The sequence below is a fragment of the Catharus ustulatus genome, chromosome 3, assembly GCF_009819885.2.
Source record: "Catharus ustulatus isolate bCatUst1 chromosome 3, bCatUst1.pri.v2, whole genome shotgun sequence".
Classification (NCBI taxonomy): domain Eukaryota; kingdom Metazoa; phylum Chordata; class Aves; order Passeriformes; family Turdidae; genus Catharus; species Catharus ustulatus.
The window spans coordinates 12,769,946-12,792,793 of record NC_046223.1 but is presented as its reverse complement, the minus strand read 5'-3'; the positions used below and the strand labels follow the sequence as shown (position 1 = coordinate 12,792,793).

The 22,848-nt window shown below is 48.4% G+C and overlaps 3 protein-coding genes across 6 annotated transcripts; 1 reads left to right on the top strand and 2 right to left on the bottom strand.

The window, feature by feature from the left end:
- Window positions 1-227: 227 nt before the first annotated feature.
- GEMIN6 (gem nuclear organelle associated protein 6) lies at window positions 228-5,261 on the bottom strand. Of its 3 annotated transcripts, none has more exons than XM_033053978.2 (3): window positions 5,018-5,261; window positions 3,596-3,738; window positions 228-1,179 (listed from the first exon to the last, which is right to left on the bottom strand). In XM_033053978.2, the coding sequence occupies exons 2-3, from the start codon at window positions 3,718-3,720 to the stop codon at window positions 786-788; spliced, it is 519 nt and encodes a 172-aa protein (XP_032909869.1). In that variant the 5' UTR covers window positions 3,721-3,738; window positions 5,018-5,261; the 3' UTR covers window positions 228-785. The 3 variants fall into 3 exon arrangements, with proteins under 3 accessions (XP_032909869.1, XP_032909867.1, XP_032909868.1); XM_033053976.2 differs by lacking the exon at window positions 5,018-5,261 and adding an exon at window positions 4,907-4,993; XM_033053977.2 differs by lacking the exon at window positions 5,018-5,261 and adding an exon at window positions 4,320-4,695.
- Window positions 5,262-5,324: 63 nt separating this feature from the next.
- LOC116993758 (serine/arginine-rich splicing factor 7) lies at window positions 5,325-12,970 on the top strand. The gene is made up of 9 exons (XM_033054749.1): window positions 5,325-5,397; window positions 5,722-5,902; window positions 6,033-6,209; window positions 7,098-7,172; window positions 7,260-7,361; window positions 7,728-7,781; window positions 9,693-9,737; window positions 10,317-10,352; window positions 11,233-12,970. The coding sequence occupies exons 1-9, from the start codon at window positions 5,370-5,372 to the stop codon at window positions 11,285-11,287; spliced, it is 753 nt and encodes a 250-aa protein (XP_032910640.1). The 5' UTR covers window positions 5,325-5,369; the 3' UTR covers window positions 11,288-12,970.
- Window positions 7,166-21,121, bottom strand: GALM (galactose mutarotase). 2 transcript variants are annotated; one of them, XM_033054747.2, is made up of 8 exons: window positions 20,812-21,121; window positions 20,188-20,342; window positions 17,262-17,468; window positions 15,879-15,960; window positions 14,795-14,936; window positions 14,528-14,702; window positions 13,940-14,050; window positions 7,166-7,346 (listed from the first exon to the last, which is right to left on the bottom strand). In XM_033054747.2, exons 1-7 carry the CDS (start codon window positions 21,005-21,007, stop codon window positions 13,973-13,975), a joined length of 1,035 nt encoding a protein of 344 aa, XP_032910638.1. In that variant the 5' UTR covers window positions 21,008-21,121; the 3' UTR covers window positions 7,166-7,346; window positions 13,940-13,972. The 2 variants fall into 2 exon arrangements, with proteins under 2 accessions (XP_032910638.1, XP_032910637.1); XM_033054746.1 differs by lacking the exon at window positions 7,166-7,346 and adding an exon at window positions 10,848-11,270 and having other exon boundaries at window positions 20,812-21,120.
- Between the last annotated feature and the right edge of the window lie 1,727 nt (window positions 21,122-22,848).

The window sequence follows — 22,848 nt, the reverse complement described above, 5'->3', positions numbered from 1 at the left end:
TAGGTAAATCCCAGCAGGAATGAGGAGAGCCTTTTAGGAACAAAGGCAGACTTTCCAGCTGCATTTGAGCACACCAATGTGCTTATCTCCAAATACACTGATACAAATGAGGGCTCTAAATATTCCTCACTGCATTAATAATCTCAAGAATAATCACATAATGATTCCTACATCATGTGTTGGCATAAACTAGAAACAGAGCACTAAGAAACACAAACTTAACTGAATTGCAACAAATTTTCCTTTCACAGAACACAGGTTTTCCAGGCACTGCTGCTCTAAAATAATTAATATCTTTAGGTAATGGTTTTTAAATCTGCTATTTGCCTGCTAACATTCCCTAATAATTTTAGAAACTTGGACATACATTGTGATTTATGTTCTAAACCGAGAGAACAGTAATGGGAAAACAAACAAACAAACAACCAGCCACAAAAGCAACAAAACAGCTTTCTGAACATTTTTTTAAAATTTGGTTTGGGAAGTCCAAGTGTCATAATTCTCTTCATTTATAAAAAAAAAAAAAATCTGGTAAGCAAAACAGTAAACGTATTACATATCATCTTTTACAATAATGTTACAAAAATTCTAAACTGACAAGTTGATAAATCAGTTTAATACATCAGCATTATCGAACAGCTTGTTTCTAATAAAAACAGCGCATGAAAAAACGTTTCTGCTTGTTTACACTTCTCCTTTACATACAAAAATTCAAGGCAAAAGTACCAAAACAGCAGCATTTCTGCAAATAGTGACCACAGAGAGTTCCAAGCACAGGGCAGTTCCTAGGGCTGCTGAGCAGGCAGCTCCTGCTGCTGCAGGAAGCGCTGCAGCAGGCCCTGCACACGGGACAGGATGATCTCGTTGGCACTGCTGCACTGCTCAGGGCCGTATGGGGGCTCGATGGTCAGCACCCCCGCCACGCTCAGCGCCCTGCCCTGCTCCCCCTGCTCGTCCACCGGGATGTGGTTTGTCTCCAGCCAGCTCTTCAAGGCTTTCTTCCTCTTCTCCAGCTCCTCCGGGCTGTAGGCTTGGCTCTCCTCGGGCGCGGAGATGCGAGCGAGGCGCTGCTTCATGTCACTGTCCCCTTCCTGCAGTATTTCCACCTCCTGGATGGCGTGGCCCATGATGAATGATATGGACCCCTTCTCGTTCTCTGGGAATGTTGCAAGGACAATGCTGTCAAGGAAAGAAGATTGTGTAAGTTCCTGTTCTTAACTGAAGAAGCAGCCTCCAGGGTTTTGGAGGTAAGAGCTCATTAGCATCAGCCTAACACAGGTATTTAGGCAATATCCAGCACCCAGTATTTTCCTTTGAAACGCATGGTGCTATACCCTTAAAATACTAAAAATGTGGGGCTCTGCAGGCACTTGCTGGTCTTGAATTTGAAACTATTCTAGACGCTGTGAAGAACACTAACCTACACTTCGTTTTGAAAAAATAAAATGTCAAGTCTGGAAATCTAAATATTTTTGTGCAGCATTCCCAACGCTGCTGAAGAACCTAAAACATTTAAACATTCAGAAACAGTGATACCTTCATACATACAGCACTTTGAATGCTGAAGGCAACTAACACCACCAGAAACTTTTAATGAAAGAATAGTAGCATTTATTGATCATTGCCAAAAGAATTTTTTTTTATGACCGTTGCCAGTCTGTGAAATGGAAATACAACAGGAACACACTGCAAACACACTGTGAGCTCAGGCTCACATTGTAGAAGCTTGGTCTTTTCCCACGGGCACTTGCATCCCATGAAATAGAGAAATTCAGATTTAAGAATTAAATATTTAGAAAGATTTTGATTGAAAAGGGGACTGACGAAACTATAGTGTCAGCTATAATTTATGGTGCTTGCAAAACAGGAAGAGCAGCCAAGCTGCAGGATGAAGTTGGCAGATTAAAATAGAAGAACAAAGACCCACAGGATGAGGGGGTCCCTGGGAAGAGAAAACTGATACTGAAGTCCGGAAATGGACCAAAGGACTAAGAAGAGAGCATGCGCAGGAATACAAAGTGAAAAGTTCAAACTGGGAGGAAGACTCCTTACTTCATCTAAGACCCTCGAAGACCACCAGAGCAACCCAAAAAGGAACAATGCGCAGTCGAAAAGAGGCGTGAAACTAATTTCCATATGAAGCGGGGATAGGCAATGAATATGTATTAGGCGAATTGTATATTCCTAGTTTGTAGAGAATAAAAGGCGAGGCACAGGTCGACAAAAGTGTGCATGCTTTTGGAGGAGCGATCCCCCATGCACCCAGTGCTGAATAAATACATACCTACTCTTATAACTTATTTCTGTGAGTTATAGAGTGCTTTCCGCGCATCACCCAGAAGTCCTAAAATGCAACTAGGAAGGCAGCTCCTTGTATTTCTAGGATCTCTTCCTCATATATCAACAAAGAGCATCAGAAACCATTTTCCTCCTCATATAGGAAGCAAAATTCTAGAACTCAATGCCAGCACTTTACTAGCCTATTATAGCCACCATCAGTGGAAGTAATGACTTTTTGGGATGCATCCAGTGAGATATGCCTTGATTTCAGCCTGGACCATCACCAGAATCACTCACAGCTGCATGCACCTTTCTCACCAAAATGACAGGAAACTTCAGGATCTTATTGGAGCTACTCCAGAAGTGAAGCAACAACCCATTCTGAAACACATCAGAAGCTCAATGTTTTTGTTTTCAGCCTCCATCTTGTGTTCATGTGGGACAAACTGGCATCCAATACAGCATGAAAGACCTCTGGCAGCAAGGAGACAAATTTCTGCCCATTCCCTGGCACATTCTCCTTTTCAAACCCTGTTTTCAAGTTACTCACTTGGGATACCAGAGATGTGTGGTACCACTTTCTGTCCAGTGCCCCTGATTTTCCCTGCTTGCTCTCCAAAGAAGCCTCTCTGCATTCCTGGGTCTCTGGCTGGAGTGGAAAGCCAGGCATCAATGCAAGAACTCTGGACAAAGGCTAAGAATTTCAACACCTAAAGCACTGCAAACACTCCTGCACTCTTCGTAAAGCAGGGTTTGGTATATTATTAAAAGTGATCCTTAGCACATGGATTGTTGAGAGGTAGTAGTATAGTTTAATATGTAAGTTTTAAGTGAAAGTAAGACATTTGGAATTATAATACTGTGTGATTTAGTACGCTGTTCACTTAGCTTTACTTGCTTAGCATGGGTAGCTGGATTTGCTGAAACCTTGGCTGCAAGCTGTGAACTTTCACCTTGAACACATGCATTCAGCTGGTAGAGAGTTGATTTCCTTAGCAATTTTCCTAGAAGCTGGCACAGTGCTGAATTTTGAATTTACAGTGAGAATAACGTTCCTAGCACACTGATATTTTGGTTGTTGCTAAGCAGTGCTTATTCTAAATCAAGGACTTTTTAGTTTCCCAGCCAGAGATGAGGTGCACAGGAAGTACAAACCAGAAGATAAGGAGGCTGCAGCCATCAGCAGAAGCTGCAACTTAACAAGATAACATGCCATTTTTGCTCCAAAAAAGTTTGCTTCAGCCTTGGGATCTTTTCTCCTCCTAAAAATCCTGCTTTTTATTAGTTTTACAGAAATAAAAGCTTTGGTACTTACGTGGCAGAAACTGGGTCAACTGTTAAAACCCATCCTTCATATTCATGTTTCTCAACTGCAACTTTCACCAATTTGTTCACATATGTTTCCCAGTCCAGAGGGCTTTTTCTCTGCCAATCATTCATATTTCCTACATCCAGGACCTAGAAAACCAGATTAAGCAGCAGATGCAGTCAATCTTTTCATCTTTTTGCTTTGCTCTTCACGTCAGAACTGGGTTTGCCTCCATGTAAAGATTTGTCTTAAGCAAAATTTTGCCTTTTTTCTTTTTTTTTTTTTTTTAATAGCAGACATTCGCACAAGTAGTTTGCATAAATCTGGAGTTCTGTAATTCCCCACGGAGTCCTCTTGTTTTTAAAGGCACACAGCAAAGCCTCAAACCCCACTGCTCTCTTACCCCGCTGTAACCTTACGCTTTCCCGTTGCATTCAACACTCCATCTATTGCTCTGCCTGCTTACAAAACCCTGGAGGTGAAAGTTCAGCGCCTTTCTCCTCATCCCCTGCAGCACCAGCAAGCGCTGTTCCCCCGTCCGGCATTCCCATCCCACCATTCCCAAGCGGTCTCGCAGAGCCATGGGCGCAGCGCGGTTCGGGGAGCACAAAGGGCTGGAGGTCGTTTTGTTCCCCGGGAATGCCTTCCCGGCAGGGAGAGCCTGCACAGCCCAGCTCGGCGGGGGCAGGAGCCCCAGGGCCCCCGGTCCCCATCCCGCTCTCCCGCTCACCGGGCCCGGTTCCCGCTCCCGCCGAGGGCCCCGGGAGCTGCCCCCGCTTCCTGGCACCGCTGCCGAGCGCTTCCCCCGGCACGGGGAGCCGAAGGCTGGCACACGGAGTGTTACAAACCACACAGAGGTCTGCCAGCGTCAGGCCACGCTGCCAAACAAGGAGCCGGGGCGTGTGGCGCTGCCGCCCCGCTGCCCTCTGGAGCGGGATTTGCGCTCTGTGCATCTGCTACGTAAAAACGAGATATTTTTGCTCCCCGGTTGTCGAGCTGCTTTTAGCAAGCTTTCCGTGCCGCCGTGAGGGGGAGAGGCTGGATCCCAGCGCCCGCCCCCGCCCGCAGCTGCTCCATTTCCGCAGCGCTTCCCAGGGATGAGCCCGACGCGCTGCTAGTCACCAACTCCGTCATTTGCCAGTAATTTGGGAAAGCGAGCAGTGGTTTTGCGACTAACACAAAAAATATAAAGGGTATAAAATGAGATAGGCATATTTTGCAGGCTTAAAGGGGCAATTTATATTTTCTCCCTTTCTTTTAGGGAGTCTCAGTTCAGCCTCTTCATTACTACGGGGATCGTGCATGAATGGCTCGTACCATTGCATTCAGCTGCCGCTCTCTTTCAGCTCATCTATTAGACAGCAGGGAGGGTAATCGAATTGTTTTCACTCTACGAACAAGCACTGCGCTCCAGCGGCGACTACGCACCGGCGGATGGGATATCACCTCCAGTACTGGACGCGTCCAAGGATAGCTCCCACTCAGGAGATGCCAGCACAGAAAGGCCCTGCTGTCCTTACTCCCACCGGGCAGATGATCATCAGCAGCTCCAGCAGCAGGACCGGGAGTCGCTTTCCCAGGGAAAGGCTCTCCCAAGCACTCCCACCCAGCCCGCCAATTCCTATTCAGGCCCCAACTCCCGTCGAGGAGCCCGCCCCCACGGCGCGCGCCACCGCCCCGCGCGCATGCGCGCCTCCGCGCGGGGCGGGGGAGGCGGGGGCGCAGGGCAGGGGGCAGGCGCGTGCGGCGGCGCGTGCGCGCAGGCGGCGGAGCCGTCGGGATGTCGCGTTACGGCCGCTATGGAGGCGGTGAGAGCTCCCGGGGGCCGCAGGCGGCGGGCGGCTGCGCGGGAGGGGAGGCAAGACGGGTCTGGGAGAGAGGCGATTCCCGCGGGAAGCTTGGCGGCCGGCGGGCGCCGGTGGGGAGGGGAGAGAGGCAGCGCGGCCGCTGCCGCCGTTGTCGCCGCCGCCATTTTGCGTCAGCGGCCGTGGGGGAGGGAGCGCGGCCGGGCGCGCGGCGCTCGCGGTGTAGGCGGGAAGGGGCCGCGCGGACAAGATGGCGGCGGCCGGGGGAAGGCGGGGCTGAGCCCGAGCCCGCTCCCGGCCCCGCGCTGAGCCCGCTCCGCTCCGCAGAGACCAAGGTGTACGTGGGCAACCTGGGCACGGGCGCCGGCAAAGGCGAGCTGGAGAGAGCCTTCAGCTACTACGGGCCGCTGAGAACTGTGTGGATCGCCCGGAACCCGCCGGGGTTCGCCTTCGTGGAGTTCGAAGACCCCCGGGATGCTGAAGATGCTGTCCGTGGTCTTGACGGGAAGTACGTGTCCATTTCACTTTTGCTGAAACTGCTGAGAGAGAACCGGGGTTTATTTCTCTGGTCCCTGTGCTTTTGTAGTTCTGTCATGGACTGCAAGTTTTTACCCAGAGCCTTGGTGGACTCGTTGCAGGGTGATCTGCGGCTCCAGGGTCCGAGTGGAAGTATCCACAGGGATGCCGCGGCGCTCCCGCTATGACCGGCCCCCTGCCCGGCGCCCCTTCGACCCCAACGACAGATGCTACGAGTGTGGTGAGAAAGGCCACTATGCCTATGACTGTCACCGCTATAGCCGGCGAAGGAGGAGCAGGTACGTGCGGGGCCGGGGCGGCCGCCTTGCTTCGCCAGCTCGCTTTTATGTAGTTCTTGTTAGCAAAGAACACAATGTTACACCGGTTTTCTTTAAACTTAAACTCTAGAATAAATGTATAGGTGTATATTACAATTTGTTGCTATTTCTATCAAATGTTAATATCTTAATAATCAACCTGGTCAAAACCTTTCAGGTTTCTTCGTTTGAGTCAGTCGCCTTGATTCAGAATGTCACGAGCCTTAAGATTTCATGCTGAGGCGCCTTGCAAATCCGACACTTAAGATCCTCCTAGACCTTGAGGTGATCAGCATAAGAGGCCAGATCCCCTCGAGCCATCTACACGTAGCTTCACCTTATTCTTTAAGGGCAGAAAATTTGAGACGGTGACCGCCGTAACAGTAAATTTGGCTTTCAATTGGGGCCCCCCTCCGGTTTAGAAAGAGGAACACCAGATTGACCACATTCCCACCTAGAAAAATCTTCTTGCGTCAATCAAGCCTCACCCTGGCTCATTGGGCTGTCAGTTTGATCGTCGTTAGATTGAAGAGAACACCTACCTAGATGCAGCGCTCGCCTATAGATACTTCTAGATCGTCTAGATCTGCTAGACCTTGGGCCAAAGAGGGTCGACCTGCAAACTTGCAAGGTTTATTTTAAATACGCATTACAGTGTTTTCTATTCTAATGTAATTCTGCAATGTAATTCAGCTTTTAACATTTTTCTAGGTAGTAAAAATGCTCAAGACAAGTAGGCCCAGACATTTTTCCAACTGACAGATGCTAGTTCTTTAGTTGTCTGAAAAAAGTTTTGACTTCAGCAGGGCCTCACATGTGCTGGGTGCTGCAGCTGTCTGCTGATACCTGTTTTTTCTAACCTAAACCCAGGTCCCGGTCTAGATCCCGCTCGAGGTCCCGAGGAAGAAGGTATTCCCGGTCACGCAGTCGCAGCCGTGGTAGGAGGTATGTTTGAGTTGGTCTTTTATTCCTCTTGCCTTTTGCACAGAAAAAGCTACACTTGACCAACTCTTGGCATTGCTTTCTTTGCAGGTCCAGGTCAGCTTCCTATCGTAGGTCCCGGTCTGTGTCTCCTCGTAGGTCCAGGTCCGTGTCTCCTCGCCGCTCCCGGTCGGGTTCCTTGAAGAGATCAAGGTAAATCAATAAATCAGGTGATCAGGTAAATCAGCCTTATAATTTTAAAAGGCTGTGTGGTTTATTTTTGTTGGTGTTTTCTTGTTTTAGATTCCAAAAACACTTCAAAAGTTGTTGACTTCTAGAAGTCAGCATGCTTAAAAACGTTCCTGATAATCCTAGTTAAATTCACAGCCCTGCAAATGAGTTTTGAGACCTTACCTTGAGACAGTGGCATCTCCCACAATTTAATTTCTTTGTCTAAAATGTCTAATGATCATGTAGGTTTTAGTTCACATGTACACATTCATTTATATAGTGCTGTAATTGTCATCACTTCTGTTTGAGTTGACTTCCTTTTAATTTGTCTCAATTTTTTAATTTCAGGTCTAGATCACGATCCAGATCTAGATCCAGATCTGTTACATGGCCCAGAAGCAGGTATGTGACTGTACACACTTGGTAAAAGTTGCTTAAAAGTCTGTTTAGACTCTTTAACAACTGGAACTTTTTTTTTTCCAGAAAAATACGTGTTTTCCCTCCACTAACTTAGGTGTTTCTAGTTTTATAAAGCAGTGCAGAAGATCATTCTTTCTCTTACTCTTTTGCACACCACTAACATCTAGATCCCCAGTCATCACAAATACTGGTTTGATCAGGTTGCGTTAAGAGCTACCAAATGTAGAATTAATCTCAAAAGATTATTTTTCTTTGTGTAGTACACACAAGATTGTGGGTTCTTCCCACTGTTTTTCAGAGAATGCAGGATGCCCTTCCAGTAGTATTTTAATGCTTTATTGTCTGCAGCCAGGCAAGTCTTGAAAGGCTTGCTGGTGTCTCCTATGTGTTAGAGCTGCAATTGCAGCTCTGTTGAATAGTGTCAATCTGCAGGAGCTGATTTTAATTTGAGATAAACACCTGTCAGAATTACTTTGTACCAATGAAAGTGTTTGTTCCTTTACACTTGGTAGTAAGTTTGTGAGCCTTGTCCTTCATGGAGCTTCACAGAGTCTTGTCCTGGCTGTCTGGGTGTCCTCAACAAGAACAAGAGTAAATGGAAATTCTGCTCTGGATTTGGAATTGTTTATGGCCTAGCCCATCCCTGTGCCTGCTGTGCTGGTTTTAATGGCTGCTCTTGGAAACAAGGAACAGTCAACCATGAAGAAAGAAAGGAAAATACATGATAGCTTCAGCTAAAGGGAGCAGGTGGAGAAGCCCATGGCTGAAGGCATTTTTTGAGGATGGACAGCAAGCAATGATGGGAATTTTAAGGGAAAGGAGAGATCAAGACCAGTTGGCTTAATTAAGAGCAGAAACTCACACAGATAGTCCAGAAGCTGGTGAAAGGAGAAGAAGGCTGCCCAAGGCAGTAGAACAGTGCCTTTCTGACTGGGTACACCTGTGGGTAAACCATGTTGAATATTAATACTGGTTGTTCCAACATGACTTAATCATGGCTTATCACTGTTCATTCTCAGTGATGAGCAGGAAACAGCTACAGTCAACAGATCCTCAAAGAGGAAAACATCTTGATTTTACCACCATTGCTTTCTCTTTTGGCACCAGGATGGTTTTCTGCAGGGTAAAGGACACTTGTAGTGTCATTTCTGACTAATGTGTGACACTTTCCATTATAAGTAGGGATTAAGTGCCTGAGGCATGGGAAATTACAGATGTACAACTAGATGGAAGGGGCAAAAGAATTTGGCTTATGCAATTGACAGATTATTTCTTTACAGAAGAATGCATTGCACCCAGAGACAGGCTCTGGGTTCATGAGGGAGACAGACTAAATGAGTACATGACATTTGCTGTTTCAACAGTGTCACAACACACATCTGGAAATTGTTGTGGAAAGCCTTGGATGTGGAATGCAGAGCACTGCCTTGGGGGACCTCAAAATTTCAGCAAGGCTTTCAGGCAGTATTAGTGTTCCTGTGGTGCAGCAGTATCAAAGGTGGACATTTTCCACACTTTTTTCATAACGATTAAGTTCAAATATTAAAAAAAAAACCTAGTTGAAGCAAGTGGATATAAAATATGAACTTCACAGAGAAGATGCTTGTAGGAATGAGCTGTCTGCAACTGCAGTGGCAGATATTGCTCAAGTCTAATAAAACCTGCAGGTTTAGAGTGGCTTCATCAGCTAGAGACCAAAGTACAGAGCAACACGTGCAGCATCCATGTAAAAAGACTGCTTTGGAAACTTAACAGGCAAAACCCTGGAAACCTGCAGGATTCTGTGTGTTCAGCATGACAGCACTCATACATAAATGTGAATCCTGCAGTCCCAAACCTGAGAACCTGCATGCTCTCAGTTTCTCTGCTGAGCTGTGCTTTTTCTTATTGCAGGTCTAGATCTCATGGCAGATCAAAGTCTGGCTCACCGGCTAAGAGGTGAGCATGCACATATTGACCCTGCAGTAGCATCTCAAATTTAGGTTTGCATGTAACAGAGCCTGGTCCTTCAGAAAAATATCCCCCAAACATGGGTCCCCAGCTAATCTCTTTGTGATATGGCAGAAATTATAACATTTCCTCTGGAAACATTTCCTTTGGAATGTGTTCCTTACCTGTCTCTAGGTTTTCATTAACACTTGGTAGTTTTCCAACGTAGTACTAATTTTTTTGTGCCTTTGTGCTCAGTTCTGTTAAATTTTTCTGTCCATCAGATAAAGAGCTTGAGCTTTATTAATGCTTTTCATAAAACAAATGTGGTGATGTTGCTTTTCTCAAAGCCTCGCCTTAGTACCACCCCTTGTTTTTCTGTTTGTCTGCTGAAGGAAGTTGCTTAAAATACATCTCCACACTAAATGAATGGAGAATCCCTGTCAGAGTAAAAGTTGATCTGAAAACTACCATTGGAAAGACCTTCTGGCTAGACTTCTGTAATTGACTTTCTGATAGGCTGGGTTTTTTAAAAATCAAAGTTGAATTTGTCGTGTAAGCTGCATTGATGCTGTTCTGTTTTGACAGCCGGTCAAAGTCCCGGTCACCATCTCCAAAGAGAAGGTACGTTGGTCTCCCTACTAATAGCATAGACCCTGTAGAGCTGGCATTTTAGTGTCTGCACTGGTCTCTGCTGAGGAGTTTGCTGCTTGTAGGAAAATACTGGAAGGGTATTTTGCTGAGATCTCTTTCACAGCAATGATGTTGTGGCTTTCTATGAAGTGATAAATCTTCAGGGTTACGTAGCAGTGTCTTGTCTTTGCTGCCTTGTTCCTTTTGGTTCGCTGACAGTTTAATTGCACAGAGACTGGTGAGCTTAAAGCATGGAATAAATGTAGGAAATCAGCCGTCAGTCTCATTAAAAGCTGCATTGACATTGAGGAAGGTAGAGTGGAGTAACCTGGCACAGCAGTCAGGAATGGAAAATCAAGCCTGTTATGTTCACTGCTTTTAGATTATTTTTTTCTTTCACAGTAAGTCAGTAAATAGTTTTCTCTGTTTGTTGCACAGAGTAATGTGTAGAATATGTGTACTGACAGAATCAGCAGCATTTTTTCCCTAATTAGAATTCTTTAATTGTTCATTTTTACAATTTTAGTGTCAAACAATCACAAGGGCCCAAATAAGTCCTCATAAATGCTGAGTGATCACCATGGTAGGTTGACAAGCTGCTGTATCAGAACAGTGAAGAAGTATCTTACGCCTTTGGAGGTCATCTTTAAGATGGCCTTACAGTGATCTCATTTTAAAAATAACAGTAAAGAAGAAATGTATTATCTCCAGATCATCAACTTGTTAACTTTTGTCAATAGTGATTCATTATTTTATTTTTAAAAAGTGCTTAAAGGGAACCAGAGTCTGGGTATAGTCCTGTTGCTTTTTTCTGTGTTTGTGATTCCCAAGCAGCTACTGAAATGTTAATTGTGGATTCTTTTCCTTTCAGCCGTTCACCATCAGGAAGCCCTCAACGAAGTGCAAGTCCTGAAAGAATGGATTAAAATTATGATGTTAATCTTTTAGGAAGAAAGTTATTTTGCTTACATTATTATAAGGGATTTTGTGGTGTCTTTGTAAATGTAAGAATGTAGATAGAAGAGTATATCAACTAAAATTTGGCATGATCTGGGTCTTTGGAGTTAGTCACACCAATAGACTAGCACAGGTCTCTTTTTATTGTTTGAATTAACTTCCTGTGATATGAAAATGTGGGACTTTTTTATTGGCACATTGAAATAAAATGTGTATTTTTAACTAAAACTCCTCTGTAGTAACCCTGCTGCTTCTGTTAACGTTTGGGTAATTTTAGCTGTGTGCCCTGTAATGTGGATGAAAAATGTCTAAAATGGGAATCACTAATCCCAGCTGGTGTCTTCTCAAGGTAGTCACCTTTCACATCTACTGAATGGTCTTTGGTGGAAGGATCATTCCTGCTCTCCCTGAAATGGAATTTAAAATCCATCTCTGTCTGCAGATGGATAAAAATTTGCATATGCCGTTTTCATTACTTGATATTTAGTGGGCATTCATTTTTCTGCCTGGTCTGTTTATTCACAAAGCTCATTCTCTGATTTTGACTGTTGATACCAGATGCCCCAAAAATGTAAAGATAAACTTTCCTCCAAAACACATCTTTTAAGCAAATAACATCTGCAGAAAACTCTAAAGGTAATAGAAATCATTAATAACTTGACAATTGCTACTTTCACTTGTTGCATGTTTTAGTTCCTTAGGCTGTTGATATAAAGAAAAATTTTTAAAATATCTCAAGGTGTGTTATCCTTCTTTGAGGGAAGATCCTTAAAATGAAAGATTCTCAGCTGCCCTCAGGAGTTCTAACCTGCTTCACAGAAACTGGTATGGTTGTAAAGCAGCCCATATGCTGGAGATGGCTTTGTTGAACAGTGCCAGTTTCTTACAGCGAATACAACCTGCAGGAGTCATTATTTGTGTATAGGTGTGTCAAATTGTCCTCATTCTGTGTAAAGGAATTGCGTGATAAAGCACTTCAACACTGATCACAGCAAGGGACTGTGAACAAAAACCTGGTGGGCAGAGGGAAGAAAAAGCATTTTTTTCTTTTTGCTGGAATTGACTATCGAGCAGAGGCCAGTTTCAGCAGCAAGTAAGCACTGAAATGGAAAACCAGGCCTGTTCGGGCTTCTGATGAAATCTGTCATGGCAGTTTGCTTCCACTGTGTAAACCACAGCTTAAATAAAGTTACAAGATGAACTTTGTTACACCTGGGGTAACTCATGGTTTTCAAGAAACTTCCTGTTCATAATGACTGCAGGGAGCTTTTCCAGTGGATGAGTCAGCAGTCCAGATCCTGAAGGTGCTGTTCTGCTGCAGCATCCTCTGGCCTTTATGCCTGGTCCTCTCTGTGCCTGGATCCTCGCTGGGGCTCACCATGGCCTTTGGTGTTCCAGGTGGATTCTAGCCACAGCCACCAAATCCCACGGCTGCCACAGTGGGAGAGCAGAGCTGACACAAATGTTACCTTGCAGTGATTGAGCCCAAATGCCTGAAGCCTGTGAAACCTGTTTGGAATATTTTACTGGTTGTGCATTGTGAACCTGGTGAGAGGCACACGTATGCTACTGCTCTGGAATTTCATCACCTTTTCTTTTCTGTACTCCCAAGGAAAACCTGCTCCACAATAAACCTGCAGACTGACACGACAGCTCTACTGGTACCTGTTTTTCAGTACCCAGAGACACTGGAAGACCAAGCAGAAGAGCTCAGGGTTTCTCGAGGGGGGCTGGGGTTCCTCTAGATGTGAGAGCCTGAGCAAGGAGCAGGGCTGTGCTGGTGCAGACAGACACTCCGAAGGACAGCCAGCACTTGTAAGGGGCAGAGGGAGAACGGTCACAGAGATGGCTTCTGTGCAGCTGTGCTGTCCAAAATTGAGCTCTGGCCTGAGAGTGGTAGGATTTCACCACAAATTCCACAGGCTGGCTGGGGGTGGGGCACAAGGGGAAGTGTATCTGAGGTCTCCAGTATGGTGGGCAAACCCCACTCTCAGGTAAAATGGGGCTCCCCTGAAAAACATGGAGGTTTTCATCAGAGAGTTCCCTGATACAGGGTTTTGGAGATTTCATGTGGAAATACAGTGTTAGGATGATGGGTTTTCTCATCCAGCTGTATATTCAGGACTAAATGGGTGTGCCCATTTCACTTCAACAATCAAGGCAGAACAGAGGAGTTTATCCAGAGCAGCCAGCTGGGATAATCCCAGCACACCATCCTCCTCAAAGCTATGCTGCACAAGCACTGCACACCACCTAGAGAGAGGACTTTGATGGAAATAGCAGATATAACAATCACAACTGCATCAGCCTTCCCACATGCTCCACGTGTATATTACCAGATATTCCCCTGCTGTAGTTGGAGCTGTGACATGCTATGCCCCTGGCATTTTAACTCCAAAACAAAACCCAATGCCCAGGGTGAGAGGCTGGACAGAGTGTGAGAACTTTGCACAGACCAGACAACAACAGAGGTGGTAACAGGAGTTGAAGCCAGCAGAAACCACAGCTGAAAATGACAGAGGAGGAAAAAGGCTCCCAGATCAGATGCATCACCCAGGGTAGTTGGAAAGCTCTGTTTGGCACCTGGCAGTATTTCTGGCTCAGCTGCTGGAGGCACTTACCCCTCTCAGTGGTGGGAGTCAGCACCCTTCTCCTCAAGCAGTGTTGAACACGAGCCACGTGGTGTGGTTGTACTCCTCACCAGGATGGAGCAGAACATTGGGGAAGTGAGGCTGGGAAGAGGCAGCAGTACATCAGTGCCTGTGAGCGCATTCCGTGGGACCAGAAAGCACGGCTGCATCCCTTTGTTCTTCCCAAGGCATATTCCCACAGCTCCCCCCAGCCATTTCCAGCAGCACCCGCCACTTGCCAGCGGGCTGAGTGGGTGAGTCCCACCTCAACTGCTGGCTGAATTCAGGCCATGAGGAATGATTCAGACATAAGAGGATGTGGCAAGCCCCAGAGGGGTCATCTGCTCTAGACCCCACACCTTTGGGAAGCTGGGCTGCACAGGGCCAGTCCCTGCTGCGCTGACTGCCCCCTGTCTAAAGCCACTGTGACCTGTGCCTGCCTTACTTTTGGTGACTGTAGTGTCCCCTTGACAAGCAGACTGTTCCTACATTTAGTGCCCCAGAGAATGGAGGGTGGTGGGGGTAAGTCCCCCTGCCACAGGACCCAAGTAACCCATGGGGGGAGAATGGACAGCTCACCTTGTTAACAGCATCAGGCCAGTTCTGGGTTTCCAGGCAGAAAGCTGAGTGCTTGGGGTACGTGGCAGCACCTTTGCCCTTCAGGGAGCCATCCAGGTTGTTCCCAGTGTAAAACTGAATGCCAGGCTGGGTGGTGTGAACCTCCATGGTCCTGCCACTGGCTGGGTGGAAAACCCTGCGGAGATGCCAGTGGGGTATGACATGGGAATGGCTGAGTGGGCACCCCCTGGCTGCAGGGGTGGGGATCCTGCTGAGCTCTCAGCCTACCTGGCCACGAGGCATCGGTCCTGCCCCTGATGCAGGCAGAAGTTGTGGTCGAAGCCATCCAGATGAAACTTCTGCAAGTGCTTGCCCAGCTCCACAGGCTGCCGGAGATCGAATCCAGTGCCCTGAACGGCAGCCACCTCCCCTAGGCAAGGAGAGCAGCAGGTTCAGTCACTCACCCACCTGCCAGCAAGCTCTACCTTGTCCCCCAGCACAGCTGGCAGCTCCTGGGGATGCTGCTGTTCTCAGTAGGGGCAAAGCACATACAAGGAGCAATAAAATTCACAGAAGTTTGTATATGTACAAAATCAGCATTTTCTACCTAGTCCTCGATAAGACCTGCTGTGGGCATACCATGTCCTCTGATAAAGCAGCACAAACAACCCCAGGACATATTAAACACAGTGCAAAACAGTCACCCCAGACCAAAGGTGAGGGGTTTTGCATGGAGGGCAAAATTAACACCTTGGAAAAAAATTGAAACAGTTCCAATTCAGGCACTTACATAAAATGCAGCAAGCGTTGTACACAAGGGGTCTGTCTTTAACAATTGCACAAATCTTATCTTCACTCCAGGACTAAGGCTACCCACACAAGAGGGAACTGCAAAATGCAGGGGTAGCAAGCTGGCCACAACTAAGATGTGAAACAGCTCCATAGTGAAAGCAGCAGGGAGAAGCAAGGCACTGGGTTTGGTATGGCCTTAAGCACTTCCCCTGTTTGTGCACAAGCATGATACACCAAACTGAGCAGAAGTCACCTGGACCAGAGCATCCACTCCTCCAAGTGCCACAGGGAGCTTGTCTTGTGGATGGACTCACATAACAGCCGCACATCCCATGTGCCTCTGGCCCCATTTCCTGCTGCTCCTGCCTGCTCCTTGGGGCTGGACCTGGTTACCAACACCTGGCTCTGCCCACCCTGCTCAGGTTCAGCAGGACTGCACTCAAAGGTGAGGGCCCCACCGTGCTTGGGGTCCCCTGGGTGCTGGTGTGTCCCCCTTGCCAGGCAGTGCTGCTGCCCACACCCACCAGCATTGCTCAGAAAGATCACTTCCACCTGGTGATGCAAATGCTGCACCACCTACCAGTAGGGATCTTGGTGTCGTCCACAGGCAGGTAGGAATCTGCTTCAATGGAGATCTCGTGGTCATAGACATCCCTGGAGCCCTGCAGGAGGATGGGAAATGCTGGGATTCCTGTTGCAGTGACTGTTCAAGCAGCCCTAAGCACAGCTGTGAAGTGACAGCCCACAGTGGTGCCCCAGCTGATCAGGTACTGCCTGGAGCACCTCCCAGCCCTCATTCCACCTTGACCTTGGGCACAGGACAAAGGTACTGGCACAGGCAAAACCTTCATGGGCCCACAGGGATGAGACCATCAATCTGTACTTGTACCTCATCGAGTGCTACCAGCCTGCAGACTGACTAGCCAAAACATGCTGGGTACTGAGCACACAGCAGCAGGGAGAAGGGGAAGGAAGCAAGCAAGGGGAAATGCAACCCATCCTCCTGTCTCATCAAAACTGCTGTGGGGGTTTGCCCCTCCTTGTCTTCCACAGCCTCAGGAATGCTGGCAGGGAGCCTGCTGAGCTGGAAGGCGAGCAGGCTCAAAGCTGAGCCTTCAGGCTGCTATCTAATCTGAGCAGCAATTCATGCCCAAAGGTCTCCTGTTCCTCTGGAACACTCCTGAGTTGCACACTGCAGGTGTTGGTATTACTGCACCTCTGGGAGCACCAGCAGAGGGTACACCCAAAAATTGCACAGCCATTCTCAGGGCAGCAGCCTGGGCTGCTCCTGTCAGAGGGTTGTCTCTCACAAACACTTTTAAGGGCTTTTGTCTCACATCCAAGTGTGACTGCACTGTATTAGCCTATTGCTCTGCCCAGAAACACTTTATTTCTCAGATCCTTTTCTTCCAGGTCTGTGTGGGTGTGTGGGAGCCCTCTGCATCCTACTGCTCCAACCTTGCTAGTCTGCAATCCTGGTAATCTCACATCCCCTTTCCATGATGTCTCTTCTGCCCCTTTTGACCAGGGTACTTTGGTGCTGCCACTCCAGGCCCTGATCTCAACTGCACCACCCTCTCAGAAATGCCAACAGAATACAGCTAAGAAATTCCAGGCCACCACTGGGGCATGCCAGCTCTGCACCTCCTCTGTAATTTTCCCAAGGGACCAGAAGAGAGCAAAACTGCCCAGTTACAGACAAAAGGAGAACCAACGTGCTCAACTGGATGTCTCTGCTCAAGAAGCACTGAGGTGTGTCCTCAGCTGAGGTCCACATGATTCAGTCCTGTTCCTGCACGCTGCCCACGATGCACAGAGACAACCTCCACTGCTGTGTCCCCAAAATCATGATGTGTTTTGACCCCAAGACCACCACGTTGGTCCCAGTGATCATCCCATGGGTCCCCAGGCTTTCTCCCCCTGCACAGTGTTGTCTCCATGGGGGCCATCTCCTCACACTTACCTGCCCTGCCAGGTTGAAGTATGAGTGGTTTGTCAGGCTGATGGGGGTTGTCTTGCTGGTCTGGGCCTGGTAGTTGATGGCCAGCTCCCTGCCACTGAGGGTGTAGGTCACCCAGACTTTGAGGTCACCAGGGTAGCCTTCCTCACCGTTGGGGCTGAGCCGGAAGAAGCGGACACCATTTGGGAGCACCTGGGGGCTCCAGAGAACCTGCAAGGAGCATGGAGTCAGTGGGACAGGAATGGGAACACGGTGCCCTTCCCTCCTGCCCCAGGCTGGGCTAAAAACAGGGAGAGAAGGCATGCAAGGGATGTTGCACTGAAACAAAGGCTTTTTCAATCACCCTTCCAAAGAAAACACAAGCACCCGCCTGTGCTTGGTCAGCCAGGACCACCAGCAGGGAACAAGCTTTCCACTGAGCAGCCAAACAAACGAGGCAATTTGGAAATGAATCAAGTCTGTTGGGGGATCTGTTCCAGCCTGTGTCATGCCATGCCTGGGAGTCCGCATTGATTTTTGCCCTGCAGCTGGATTTATCCCCCTTTCCATGGATCTTCTCATGAGCAGCACCACTTCAACAAGCTGCCCTCCTTCCCTCTGCTCATCAGGCCCTGGCTTCTAGGACAGTGTAAGAACGCACTGGGAGCTCTTGCCCAGGGGCTGGGGTTGGGTTAAATGGTACCAGATGTGCTGTCAGACACATCCAGAGAGCTGGGACCTCTTCAGTTCTTGTCCCTGCCAGAGGACCAGCACCAGTGCTCAACTTGGAGCCAAACATGCTGTCAAGGGAAGCAAGCCAGCACACTGTATGCAGCTGCCTAGACAGGCTGTTTGGCCCTGGCCATGGGCCTCATGCTGAGAGGATGGATGTGCAACAAGAGGCTCCTGGAGCTTCACATTTCCCTAAGGAATAGTTACTGTCTAATCAAAGTGGACAGATTTAGGCACAGGGGTCAGATAACGCTGTTGAGATGATCCCTCTCGTGTCCTACAGAGATCACCAATATGGGGCATGGTCAAAAGCCCAAAAGCCAGCATTTTCACCAAATACAGAACCTAAGAGCACCAAATATACCTGGCTGCAGAGCAGGCCCTCCTGCACAGCGTGCATTCTGGCTGCAGCTCGCATGGCTGTAAGGATGCTGCGGTTTTTAAAATACGAGTTTCAAGTTCTTTGAAAAAAAGCTATTAAAGTCCAGGAAGCATACAGATATCACTATTTCTTTTTTAAGATAAGAGAGTTATTTTCTGAAGTCCTCCAGCAGTGTGGTCACGTACTGCTGCCCTGCAAGTGCAGCTGCCAGCTGCTTTCATCAGACCACACACTGACCACAGCATTGATGTCTGCAAGATCAGGGAGAGCTCAGAAAACGACCAAGATAATTACAGCCAAAGGCAGTGTGTGTTTTTTGTTAGGGCTGACCAGTTAGAGCTCATCATCACTGAACAGTAATTGTTTCCTGGAGACAGACAGTCTTGGGCAGGTGTCCAAGCAGGCCCTATGGGCCAGAGGACACAAAGCTCTGGCTAGATGTCACTGCCTTGTTCTCAGCAAGCTGGTGAGACTTCAGCAAGCAAGGTGAAGAAGCAGAAGAAAAGAACACATCCCCTGTCTGCAGAAGACAGCCTGGAAGTGCTGTCACAATGAAACACGTTTTCAGCTCCAGATCACAGGTGTCAGGGTGTGTAAAGAAACTTAAAACCAATCAAATCGTTCTCTTTGGGGGGTACAACAGCCAAGTCGCCCCCAGTACTCCCCATTTTCTAAAGCTGCTGAGGAGCATTTCATCCCAGCCCAGTGCCAGTTCACACTGACTTTTTTTCCAGGCACCCTGGCGTTTGTCCCATCAGCCTGGATTCCCTTCACAAAGAAACCCCATTAACTCCACTAAAGCAGCTTCACCAGCATATTCATGTGCTCTTTGGGGGAAATGGAGGATCAGCTACTTGCTGGTTACAAATGCACTTGACTCAACAAAGCCCAAGGCTTCAGGAAAACAGAGATTTCTGAGCCTGCTCTGCAATCAAGCAGGGTTATCAGCAAGGCTTTCAAGAGAAGAGATCCTCCACTGCTTTTACCACAAAGCTCTTGGGAGGAGAGAGAAAAGGTTGAATGCCCTGGAGCCAGGGAAAGGTTGTTTCATCTCAGGAGGTCATAGGGGAGGGCTGGGAAGGAGAGACGGTGATCCTGGATCTTGGGGCATTTTGCAAGCCTGAACTAATCCCCCACTGCTGTGAGTCAGAGTGAGAGCCCGGGGGATGCTGTTACAGGATGAAAGCAGCACAGAAAGGGGCAATGCAATGACTGAACTTGCAGCACCACCCTGCTCTCCCCTTATTTGGGAGTGCTGTCACAGGCAAGCAGCAATGATAAGTTTCTGCAAACTCAAGTCCTTCTGACTCTGGGAAGAGCTATGGGTAGGTAACAGCCATGAAACCGCAGGTAGAAATGAGTCTGCATGGACAGAGCATTGTTCCCCAGGAAACTTTCTTTGGGCACTGGCACAACTTCATGACACACTCCAAGTTGGTGCAGCTGATGCCTGAGGAACTTCCATTGCTCCTGAGGCTGGGTCCTCACTGCCATGTCCCAAAACCCAGGCTCTGCAGAAGCAGCACCTTGCCCAGAACAACCCTATCAGAACTGGGCTCATGAGGCTCAGAGCTGCAGTCACTCAGAAGAAGCAGAGGAAACTGCTTGGCATCCAAGGATGACATAAGTCAGCCCTGCAAACTCAGGCATAGACAAGCCAACCCAGCAGCTCACAGGATTTGTCTCACTTCCCCCTGTTCTTGCACTCACAGCACTTTCTGAGCTTATTCAACTCAGTAACCACCAGAAAATGCTACAGGGTTCAGGGGTGTATACATCACACACTTTTGCCACAGCCCCACAGGCTGTATGCTGGCAAGACACTGGGATTTTCACCTTGTCAAACCCCTTGGCTCCTCCATGCAGGCTGTTGGGCCCATTGTTGATGAACAGCTTATACTCCTTCCCGTCCAGGTTGAACCTGCCGTTCGCAATCCTGTTGGCAACACGGCCCACGACAGCACCAAAGAACGGGTGCTTCCTCGTGTAACCTGGCCAGAGAAACAGCACATGGTTAAACAGAACCCTTGGAACAGGATGGGTGGTCTCCAGGAGTGCTTATGGACTCAGAGGGGTCTCTCTCTGCTTCCCTCCAGGACTAAACAGGTGACTGCAGTCCCAGCGTTTCACAGGATACACAGCTCGCTAGTTGTGTGCATCTCTGATTAACGCAGCCTGATGGGATCTTGTATTCTTCGCAGATTAGAAGAAAAGGCCTCTGTCATTGCCAGTCCAGGAATGACTCAGAGCTGCCCCAACAGAGTGGCACACTGCCACCAGTGTCCCTGTTCCACATCCACCACCGAGCCCAGGAGAGGCAGCAGGAACTCTATCTCTTCAGCCCATTATTTGGGGGGGAAGGGGGCCTTACAAGCAGGTTAGGCAGTGTGGCAATAAACCAGTGAGTGCCGGTTAAATTGCCTGATTGTGGGTTTTAATTTTTTTTTCCAAGAAACATACCTTCTAAAGTGTCAAATCCTAGGACAATATCTGAAAACTGCCCATCCCTGTCTTTTGTCTCCAGAGCAGTGATGATGCACCCAAAAGACAGGATCTCCACTCTCACGCTGTCCGACTGTAAGACGAACTTCTCCACCTCTCCGCCTCCCTGCTCCGGGGGCATCCGCCCGAACGCCTCTCTCCTCACCGTTGTCATCGCTCCCTAAAACCCGGCCACCGGCACCTCCGGCGGGAGCCGCAGGCTTGCCTGGGAAAGACACTCAGGACCAGGAAGCAATGGCGGCGGGATCGGAGCGCTCCCAGCTCCAAAGGGCAGCCAGACCAACCTTCGGCCGCCTCCCGCGCGGGGCGGAGCCGCGCCGTGCTCGGCGGAGCGGAGCTCCGGCATCCCGGGGCTGCCACCGAGGGGCAGCGGCCTCCGGGAGCTGGCCGGGGGCAGCGGGAAGGGTGCCAGGGGGCTGCGGGAAGGATGCCAGGGGCAGAGGGAAGGATGCCGGGGACAGAGGGAAGGATGCCGGGGGCAGAGGGAAGGGTGCCGGGGGCAGAGGGAAGGGTGCCGGGGGCAGAGGGAAGGATGCCGTGGTTAGAGGGAAGGATGCCAGGGGCAGCGAGAAGGGTGCCGGGGGCAGCGGGAAGGATGCCAGGGGCAGAGGGAAGGATGCCGAGGGGAGGGAGCGAGGCTGCCGGGCAGCGCAGCCACCACCTCGCAGGTTCGGGGGCCGAAGCGTCGCCCGCAGCAGCTCCTGTCGCCCACTTGCATCACAGCGACACGACTTTCACGGAATGACAAAATGCTGTTTTCTCCCCCTGCCCTCCATCAGCCTCTCGGCAAGAGGCACAGGCAGCGCCATGCTGATGGTGCTGTAAATCAGGCTCACGGCATTTGCTGGCCGGAGTGCTGTTATTATCAAAGCTGTGGCTCTGACCCAGACTGCACTAAAAAAGCAGCATCTTTTGAAAAACCGACTTCTGCCTGTCTTTGCAGGTATTTTCAGACTATGGGGAAAACCCACAATTTTCCACATTTTGCACATTTTCCACCTCTCTTGTCCAGGTTCAAGTGCAAGGCACAAGAGCACCTCACTACAATTTGATGTGGTTGTATTTCTGTGAGGGCCCATTTTCAAAATTTGTTCAAAGAACCAATAACTCCCACCAATAAACCTCAAACAGTCAACCAGAGGTTGCTAAATATTAATTTCCAATGCAGACATCATCTTTTGACAAGACCAGCTACAAATTCCAAGTCAACACAGAAACAAAACCTCGCACCTGGGGCTGGGCAGAGATGGTTTGGAAATCTGCATTTCTTTGTTAGCTGGCAGTTCTTGTGTTTCCTTCTGCACCTTCACAACCTGTGCTCTCTATCCAAAAACAACATTTAAAGCAAACCCACCTTTCTTCCGCTCATCAATATCACCTCCTGTATGACACAGGATAGGGAGCAGCCCAAATTTTAGAGTGAGGAGGCGATGGATGGATGGATGGATGGATGGATGGATGGATGGATGGATGGATGGATGGATGGATGAGAGGTCAGTCTCATTTATAACTGATTCATGGAGTGTTTTCACATGCAGACTATTCCCAGAAGTTCTCTCCTTAGCACCTCAGCTCCCTCAACACCTCTCTCTTAATGTACTTCTCCAGACAGAGGAAGTATTTCTGCTCTGCAAATACAAGATTTCATTAAGTTGTGGGGGTTTTAACACAAGAAGAGCTGCCATTTTGATTTACAGTAATTTCACAATTATAAACCGCACTGACTATAAGCCGCACTTCCAGGTGCCAGCAACTTTTCATTCTTTGTCCATACATAAGCTGCACCTGATTATAATACGTCATAATACAGAGTGTGATAAAAGATATCTGTTCTATCACCATCTGTTGAGGGTGGGGCAGTGATCCTTATCTCAACAGCAGATATTCTGCTAATGGGCCATCCATTGAAACCAGGCAGGGCATTGTTCTTTATCTTTTCACAACCCATCCTTCCTCCAGCGAGTTATTTCCTGATAATGGCCCATTGAGTCCTAC

Coding starts and splice junctions, on each gene's coding strand:
- GEMIN6 (XM_033053976.2), bottom strand. Junction 1,180..3,595: donor GTTGACCCAGTTTCTGCCAC/GTAAGTACCAAA, acceptor TTTCCTTGACAG/CATTGTCCTTGCAACATTCC.
- LOC116993758 (XM_033054749.1), top strand. CDS start 5,370: ATGTCGCGTTACGGCCGCTATGGAGGCG. Junction 5,398..5,721: donor TTACGGCCGCTATGGAGGCG/GTGAGAGCTCCC, acceptor TCCGCTCCGCAG/AGACCAAGGTGTACGTGGGC. Junction 5,903..6,032: donor GTCCGTGGTCTTGACGGGAA/GTACGTGTCCAT, acceptor GACTCGTTGCAG/GGTGATCTGCGGCTCCAGGG.
- GALM (XM_033054747.2), bottom strand. CDS start 21,007: ATGACAACGGTGAGGAGAGAGGCGTTCGGGCGGATGCCCCCGGAGCAG. Junction 20,343..20,811: donor AGGATTTGACACTTTAGAAG/GTATGTTTCTTG, acceptor TTCTCTGGCCAG/GTTACACGAGGAAGCACCCG. Junction 14,703..14,794: donor GACCGATGCCTCGTGGCCAG/GTAGGCTGAGAG, acceptor GCATCTCCGCAG/GGTTTTCCACCCAGCCAGTG.